Source organism: Hoplias malabaricus, chromosome Y, assembly GCF_029633855.1.
Source record: "Hoplias malabaricus isolate fHopMal1 chromosome Y, fHopMal1.hap1, whole genome shotgun sequence".
In the NCBI taxonomy this organism is placed as follows: domain Eukaryota; kingdom Metazoa; phylum Chordata; class Actinopteri; order Characiformes; family Erythrinidae; genus Hoplias; species Hoplias malabaricus.
The window spans coordinates 59,688,509-59,697,718 of record NC_089820.1 but is presented as its reverse complement, the minus strand read 5'-3'; the positions used below and the strand labels follow the sequence as shown (position 1 = coordinate 59,697,718).

The 9,210-nt window shown below is 44.4% G+C and overlaps 1 protein-coding gene across 3 annotated transcripts in view; it reads left to right on the top strand.

The window, feature by feature from the left end:
• The first annotated feature begins 1,658 nt into the window (after positions 1 to 1,658).
• LOC136679157 (CKLF-like MARVEL transmembrane domain-containing protein 4) overlaps positions 1,659 to 9,210 on the top strand; it is a 20,364-nt gene continuing 12,812 nt past the window's right edge. For all 3 annotated transcript variants that reach the window (XM_066657503.1, XM_066657502.1, XM_066657504.1), the window contains exon 1: positions 1,659 to 2,108. In XM_066657503.1, the coding sequence (XP_066513600.1) occupies positions 1,923 to 2,108 (186 nt within the window). In that variant the 5' untranslated portion in view covers positions 1,659 to 1,922. The remainder of the gene's footprint in view (positions 2,109 to 9,210) is intronic.

Below are 9,210 nucleotides of genomic sequence, written 5' to 3'. Positions count from 1 at the left end.
CTGCGGAGATGAGAGAGTCTAAAAATACAGAGACGTACTCAGAGTGGTGTGTGAGCGTCTGGAGGAGGGTCTGAGTCTGAGTCGTAGACGAACAGCAGTGAATCTTTAGATGAAGGTCTCAAACCTGACTGCGTTTAGTTTTAAAGAGACGCACTTCTCACAACCAGAGGGAAACGGATCTGGTGAAATGTGTAGAGTTTAATGAGTTTAATGATTGTTTCCCACATGACGTCCTGTTTATTTGTGCAATGTCCAGCTCGGCCGACTGTACGGCTCTACCGCGACCGTGAGGACTCTCGCTTCAGCGCCAGCAGAGAAAACATGCCTCTTTTTCAGACTTGGCTTCAATAAAACACAGATCCAGACTCCAACAAACTCTGGTCCTGGTTTTCTGTTCCACTCTGAGTTTCTGTGACAATTTGTTATTTCCCTCTGCTGTTTTTAAACTGAAATGTTGAAGCATGTTACCCCTCCACCAGAGGGCAGCACTGAGGCCTACACCACACTCCCTTCACCCTCTGGTGTAGAACCACTAAAGAAAAATTAATTTCGTTCCGTTCTGTTGAGGAAAGTTGGATGAATTTAAAGATGATGTTTTAAAAAAGCTGTTTTCATTTTGTGAATGTTCTCCCTCGGTCCAAACACACGCTGGTGGATGGATGAGCTACTGAAGAGAGGGAGTGAGAGTGTGTCCCGCCTTGTGTCCAGTGAATTCTGGGTAGACTCCGGACCCACCGCCGCCCAGAACTCGACAAGGGTCACAGACACTGAATGAATTTGTGATTTTTTGTGTGTGAGATCAGCTAATTATCTCACAGCTAATTATTAGCATAATCTTCCTCTTACAGCCTAAAGATGTTTATGCCAAAGTTATGAGCAGTATTTCAGTCTGACCTCACACACACACACGCACACACACACACACACACACACATTTAAAAGCACATTAACACAAGGAGGCTCGTTAATCAGGTTTCTGAAGCTAACGGTGGTGTAGAAGACCGAGTACAGGGTTTAGAGGTGTGTATCTGAGTGAGTTTACAGCTTTTCTCGCGGGGGTCGAGGATAAACGGTGTAAACTGGAGCTGAGGCGGAGAGGAGAATGTGGGTGGAGGTAAGTTTAACGGTTGGAGGCCGTTAATGAGGTGAAAACGGCCCCGTGTTCCGCAGCCTGTAAACCGTAATTCTAATGGATCTGCCCCCGGTGACAAACCTGAAAAAACAATTTTATAAGACAATTTTTAATGGTTTAAAACGGAGAAGATTGAAATCCTAATCGTAACCATCAGGTTTAGCCGAGACTTTTATTATGAAGCCCGTGGGCAAAGCTGCGGCGCTGGGTTTTTAAAAGGTTACAGATTTTATTTTATTTTACTTTAATCCCATTTTTAATAATAAAAGCTTTTATATTGTGGTATAATTTGTCGAATTAATGTAAAATGCTTTTCATAATCTACATCCGCAATAAAATATATTCACTTTAATAAAAAATAAAATGAGGGTGCGATGTTTTATTTTTAATGTTATTATTTTTAATGTTTTTATTAAAATGATTATTAAAAGTATCGGCGGTTGTGGGGCGCAGGGGGCGGGGCCTCCGCAGTGGGGCGGGGACTAGTGTAGGGCACTGGAATGCGATGTGCGCCGTAGTTTAGTTGGCTGTAGTTGGCTGTAGCGGACCGAGTTTACATGGTTATGGTCAGTGTCTGGGTCAGTCCTGGGGAGGGTAAAGGTCGTGAGCTGGGTCTCGGTGTGTGCAGCGCCTCATGCCCGAAGACGCAGCTGGAGTTTGTAGTTTAACGCCGTTTAAAGCCGCTGCTCAGCGCGGGGCCAGAGTTTAATCCCAACGGACTGGAGCTGGTTCTGCTGGTGCACCGGGTCTGAGGAGCTCTTGGCGCCGTTTCTAAGGTCGGTTCTGCAGAATGAGGAGCTGCGAGGACGCGGACGGGTTCGATGGAGAGGCCTCCAGCGCCTCCATGATCAGCGGCGCTGCGAGCCCCTACCAGCCGACCACCGAGCGCCTTCAGGCGGACACCACCCGAGGGAGCAACCGCTGTGGAGCTCTGTACATCAGCTCCACCGCCGGGGTCCTCAAGGCACTGCAAGTGGTAAACACAGGACTGCTTTCTTTTATTTAACCTCTCTGAGTTACTTTAAAACAGTGAAATACACAGGGTTTAATAAGTACATTAACTCAGTCCAGTAACAGTAACTCAGTCCTGTAACTAGGTCCAGTAACTCAGTCCTGTAACAGTAACTCAGTCCAGTAACAGTAACTCAGTCCTGTAACTAGGTCCAGTAACTCAGTCCTGTAACAGTAACTCAGTCCAGTAACATTAACTCAGTCCTGTAACAGTAACTCAGTCCAGTAACATTAACTCAGTCCTGTAACAGTAACTCAGTCCAGTAACATTAACTCAGTCCTGTAACAGTAACTCAGTCCAGTAACAGTAACTCAGTCCTGTAATATTAACTCAGTCCAGTAACAGTAACTCAGTCCCGTAACATTAACTCAGTCCTGTAACAGTAACTCAGTCCAGTAACAGTAACTCAGTCCTGTAACATTAACTCAGTCCTGTAACAGTAACTCAGTCCAGTAACAGTAACTCAGTCCTGTAACAGTAACTCAGTCCTGTAACATTAACTCAGTCCTGTAACAGTAACTCAGTCCAGTAACAGTAACTCAGTCCTGTAACAGTAACTCAGTCCAGTAACAGTAACTCAGTCCTGTAACATTAACTCAGTCCTGTAACAGTAACTCAGTCCAGTAACAGTAACTCAGTCCTGTAATATTAACTCAGTCCTGTAACATTAACTCAGTCCTGTAATATTAACTCAGTCCAGTAACAGTAACTCAGTCCTGTAACAGTAACTCAGTCCTGTAATATTAACTCAGTCCAGTAACAGTAACTCAGTCCTGTAACATTAACTCAGTCCTGTAATATTAACTCAGTCCTGTAACATTAACTCAGTCCTGTAATATTAACTCAGTCCTGTAACATTAACTCAGTCCTGTAACAGTAACTCAGTCCTGTAATAGTAACTCAGTCCAGTAACAGTAACTCAGTCCTGTAACAGTAACTCAGTCCAGTAACAGTAACTCAGTCCTGTAACATTAACTCAGTCCTGTAACATTAACTCAGTCCTGTAATATTAACTCAGTCCTGTAATATTAACTCAGTCCAGTAACAGTAACTCAGTCCTGTAACAGTAACTCAGTCCTGTAACAGTAACTCAGTCCTGTAACATTAACTCAGTCCTGTAACAGTAACTCAGTCCTGTAATATTAACTCAGTCCAGTAACAGTAACTCAGTCCTGTAATATTAACTCAGTTCTGTAACATTAACTCAGTCCTGTAACAGTAACTCAGTCCTGTAATATTAACTCAGTCCAGTAACAGTAACTCAGTCCTGTAACATTAACTCAGTCCTGTAACATTAACTCAGTCCTGTAATATTAACTCAGTCCTGTAACATTAACTCAGTCCTGTAACAGTAACTCAGTCCTGTAATATTAACTCAGTCCAGTAACAGTAACTCAGTCCTGTAACATTAACTCAGTCCTGTAACATTAACTCAGTCCTGTAACAGTAACTCAGTCCTGTAATATTAACTCAGTCCAGTAACAGTAACTCAGTCCTGTAACATTAACTCAGTCCTGTAACATTAACTCAGTCCTGTAACAGTAACTCAGTCCTGTAATATTAACTCAGTCCAGTAACAGTAACTCAGTCCTGTAACATTAACTCAGTCCTGTAACAGTAACTCAGTCCTGTAATATTAACTCAGTCCAGTAACAGTAACTCAGTCCTGTAATATTAACTCAGTCCTGTAACAGTAACTCAGTCCTGTAACAGTAACTCAGTCCTGTAATATTAACTCAGTCCAGTAACAGTAACTCAGTCCTGTAACATTAACTCAGTCCTGTAATATTAACTCAGTCCTGTAATATTAACTCAGTCCAGTAACAGTAACTCAGTCCTGTAATATTAACTCAGTCCAGTAACAGTAACTCAGTCCTGTAATATTAACTCAGTCCTGTAACTCAGTTTTGGGAATTCTGGGAATTGAAGGCAGTGTGCTTGTGTCGTAAAGACAGAGGTGCTGTATTCCAGCTATTTCTGGACCAGATGTTGTGTGTAAATCACCATGGAGACCTAGTGGTGCTTGTGTTTTGCTAACTCAGCTCCGTGGCCTGCTGCGTGATGTGTGTTTGTGTAAAACACACACACACACAAACTGCCTGCAAACTGAGTTATAATGTGCTCCTTAAATCTGTGTCTCCTTCTATTACTGTGTTATTAAGTGTATAAGGATGTAGTTGTTTTCAGACTGATTTTTGTGGTTGATTGATTGAACTCTATTAAGGAAACACTGTCCAGACTCATCTGTAGAGTTACAGTGAACCCTGGACAGTAAAGGAGACCCATTATTAAGAAACCAATTTTTCGCTGTATGTTCACATTAAAGTGTGAATCTGGAGGCCACCAACACACACACTGTGAAACAAGACCCCAGTCAGTTTACTGTGTGCTGCATAAGTCAGAAACACAGGGTAAAACGAGTCGTTCTGATTCTGCTCCGCTTCTGATGCAAGTGCAGAGACTTTAGAATGGCCCCGCCCCCTCGTCTGAGTCTGTCCAATCACATCGCTGGACCCGTGTTTATGTGAGAGCTCAAAGACGAGGTTAAACTCAGCGAAACAGACACAACGAGCGCGGAGAAATAAGAGCACTGAGTAAAAACGGAGAAGAAAGAGAACAGAGTGAAAACGGCTAAAAACCAGAGCTTCTGCTCCTCGCTCCTCACTGCTGTGCGCTCGGGGTCGGGGTGAACAGCGAGCGGCTCATTATCATTTAAAGGAACAGGTGCTGAAAGCGGGCGTTCTGAACAGGGGCTGTTTACACAGGGGGAGAACACTGCTGTGGGGCTCGTGGGGTTTGGACCAAAGCGGGTCACAGACGTTTCATTAAGAAACAGAACAGTGTTCCACTGTGGAGACGAGGGGGGGGGGGGGGCATGTCCCTTTAAGAAAAAGTTTAGACTGAATGGTAGAAGAAGCCGTATCCGTTTCTAACCCGTGAGTCTGAGTCTTTACCCTCAGTGGGGGTCAGATTTAGACGTAAAGCAGGTTAAGTTTTAAAGTGTCGGCAAACGGATGAGACATATTTTCGCTTCTCACAGATTAAAGAAAGCGAGTAAATGATTGACCCCCGGGGACCGAGTCTCCACCTCGAGAAACACGAGACCTTCATAAATAAATAACCACACACACAAACACTCACCATCACCTGCTGCGTCTCCACGCGCTCAGCTCCGCCTCAGCTCCTCTGGAAAGACTTCACACTGGATACGGGACATTGCTGTGAGGATTTGATGGTATTCTGGTGATATTAAAATACTCAAGTTATTTATAGATGCATAGGACACAGGGCTGTAGTTGATTAAAAAAAACAAATTTATTACACAGTGACGACACCGAACACAAAGGAGTCAAATGTAAACACAGAGAAAAACCAGTTTCAGACCGAAGTGAATCCCCCGCTCTGTTTCACACTGAACACAATCACACACCGAATACGAACAAAGCACGGCTCAGACACAGAGACACACACCCCACCTTTAACACTGGAGTGTGTTTACAGCACGAGCCTCGACAGGGAACTGAGAGACAAACAGCAACTAAATGAATCATTAATGAATCATTATCGAGGTAAAATGTTCAGTTAATCGTGATATTGGTTTACGCTTGTATCGTCCAGCTCTAACGCACCATGTTTATATTCCATTTTATATCATTTTTATGCACCGCTGTAATTACTGAAAACAATAAAAGCAGAGAATGTTTGAATATTTAATTATAGTTATACACCACACAAAAACACTTTAAAATGATTTGTCCACCGGATACATGTGCAGTGTGAACTCTTTAAAGGGAACATCTGTGATTGTGGGGAAACGCAGCTCTAACCTCCCTGTATTTTAAGGTAGAGTGGTGTGTGTGAGTAAGAAGCGACTGTATCTTTTAAGGTGGAGCGGTGTGTGTGAGTAAGAAGCGACTGTATCTTTTAATGTGGAGCGATGTGTGTGAGTAAGAAGCGACTGTATCTTTTAAGGTGGAGCGGTGTGTGTGAGTAAGAAGCGACTGTGTCTTTTAAGGTGAAGCGGTGTGTGTGAGTAAGAAGCGACTGTATCTTTTAATGTGGAGCGGTGTGTGTGAGTAAGAAGTGACTGTATCTTTTAAGGTGGAGCGGTGTGTGTGAGTAAGAAGCGACTGTATCTTTTAATGTGGAGCGGTGTGTGTGAGTAAGAAGCGACTGTATCTTGTTGGTGTCTGAAGTGTAAATTGTCTGTAAGTGTTTATTCACTGTTTGAATTCCCACAGAAACTCATGTGTAACTCGAGCTGTTTAGTTTTGTAGCACTTTCGCTCTGTGTTTACTTTCATGCAGTTAGCGCTCTCCTGAATTTAGAGTCAGTTCCACCTTAAGTAATGTAACTGTAACAGCAGAAATAAGTCAGTGTTACCCCCCTATGGAGCAGGAATAGAGCAACATCCTCATCTCGGTCGGTGCTTTTCAGCGTTTGGAGTCTCTCCGTTGTCTAAAAACCTCCAGATGGCGTTTCTCTGCCGTGAGCAGAGAGAGAGAAAGCCTAGCACCGGACCCAGACACTTTGTTTTTTTTACCCATTTACAGACACTGGGGCTTCGTAAACACATTAGAGCGGTTTCCAGAGCAGCACATGGAGAGGACACACACTCAGTGCTTTATACACAGGGTTTTAGATTAAATCCTGAGCTACGTCTTTAAAGGGTTAAGTCATCTTCAGGAACACAGATGGAGGAGGAGACGGGACACTGCTGAAAACATGAACCTGGACAGAACTGATGTCTCTGGTCTTTTGTGGAGCAGCAGATGGTCAGCGTTGAGTTTGGACCCTGGGATGTTAGCAGCAGCTTAATGTTAATCCCTCAGAGGGGTCTGTGTTTGTCTGTGTGTGTGTGTGTGTGTGTGTGTGTTGGGGAGGGCAGGGGTCTGACACATAATCATTACTCACACACACTGAACAAACTGTGTGTGAGTGTGAGACACCTGCTCTGCAGACTGAAGATCCCCAGAGACCCTCACTCTCCTTTCATCCTCCCCATGTCCCCACTCTGTCTCTCTGCAGATCTACACTTACACACTGTACTCCATCTGTCGCTCTGCATACTTTATCACCGCCTCTCCCCCCTGGTGGTGGATCATTCTCAGCGCTGCAGTGACACTGACGTGGTGGTGGTGTGTTAGTGTGTGTTGTGCTGGTGTAGAGTGGATCAGACACAGCAGTGCTGCTGGAGTTTTAAACCCCTCAGTGTCTGGACTGAGAACAGTCCACCGACCAAAAACATCCAGCCGACAGCGTCCTGTGTCACTGATGAAGGACTAGAGGACGGGCGACACACACTGTGCAGCGACAGATGAGCTACTGTCTCTGACTCTACATCTACAAGGTGGACCAACGAGGGAGGAGTGTCTCACAGAGTGGACAGAGAGTGGACACAGGGTTTAAAAACTCCAGCAGCACTGCTGTGTCTGATCCACTCTACACCAGCACAACACACACTAACACACCACCACCACGTCAGTGTCACTGCAGCGCTGAGAATGATCAGTGGAGCGGAGAGAGGGGACAGAGATGAGGAGGGGTCGCGCTGGGATTAGAGTCTCTGTAGAGGGTGTTAGATGTTGAAAAGTAATTTGCATATCATACCTGTTGCCACGGAGACACTTTGAGTCCTCCCTTTGAACCTGCTGATGATGATGTGGTTATTTTTGTGGAAAATTGGGCTCAATTTAAATTTCAAACAGATTTTTTTTCTACACACACACTCGCACACACACACTCGCACATTTGCACACACACACACTTGCCCACATGCACACACACACACACACACACACACTCGCACACACACACACACACACACACTTCTGTTTCAGTTATAGTGTATAAACAATTTTTCTCTCTCTCTCTGGTTGTGATGGTGAAGTGTGTGTGGTGTGTGTGTGGTGTGGTGTGGTGTGGTGTGTGTGTGTGTGTGTGAGATGCTGTATCGTTGTGAGGGTGTCGTGGCCGGTGAGGTCAGATACAGCGAGCTGATGTCTGTAATATTCCTCTGTATGAGATTGTTGTAAGAATATTTCTGTTCACAAACACGTGGAGAAAAGATAAACCCATGGTGCATCCAGGGGAACCACAAACGCTGTGAGATGCCCCTCAGACACAGCTCCCACCGACTGGCACCGTCTCTCCGGGTGGATTTTCACTGGCTGCGATTCTGACGTCACCGGGCAGAAGAAATATCGCCCCCTGCAGCAGCCAATGGGAACTTCGCCCAGCAACGACAGAAATGAAAGCTCCCTTTTCTCAAAATATTAGATGTTTTACACATTATTTTACATTTGTAACAGACTCGTATTTCCTCCAGGGAGCGGCGGCGCCCTCTACTGTCCAGACACAGCTGCATACGGTGATGAAACTAATGGAGCAATCCTTTAAACTGGGACCATGCCCAACGCTACCCCTGCTCCCGCTGTGATGTCATTCTGATGTCATCGTCTCTCTGGGCCCCTTCAGCCCCCGACTGAGCTCAGAGCTGCGTCCGTAATCTCCGCTCTCTGGAATGTTTTCAGGAATGTTTTGTGGCGGTTCTTTTCTCAGAACGCTGGAATGCAGAGCCTGTAATCTGAGGCCTGCCTCTCCGGAGCGTAACACCTCGACACAGACAGACTTAGGCCTCAGGATTGTCCCCCTGCGGCAGCTCCTCACCAGAGACAAAAACGCGACTGGCCCCTTCACAGCAGTCTCTACTCAGGAATGTGGACAATTCCCAGAATTCCTAGAATCCAGGACAACCGCTGGGTTCTCAAAACTTAGAGAACCTCTGAGACATCACTGAAGAGAAACAGGAGACAGAGCTGGAGACATTAGATAAAAATGATGTAATGTGATTTTTTTATGTTGATTCTAAAAGTCAGCTTTATTAAATAAATTAATAAAAGTCCGTCAGCTTTAATAAATAATTTAATAAATAAAAGTCAGCTTTAATAAATAAATTAATAAAAGTCCCTCAGCTTTAATAAATAAATTAATAAATAAAAGTCAGCATTAATAAATAAATTAATAAAAGTCAGCTTTAATAAATAAATTAATAAAAGTCCGTCAG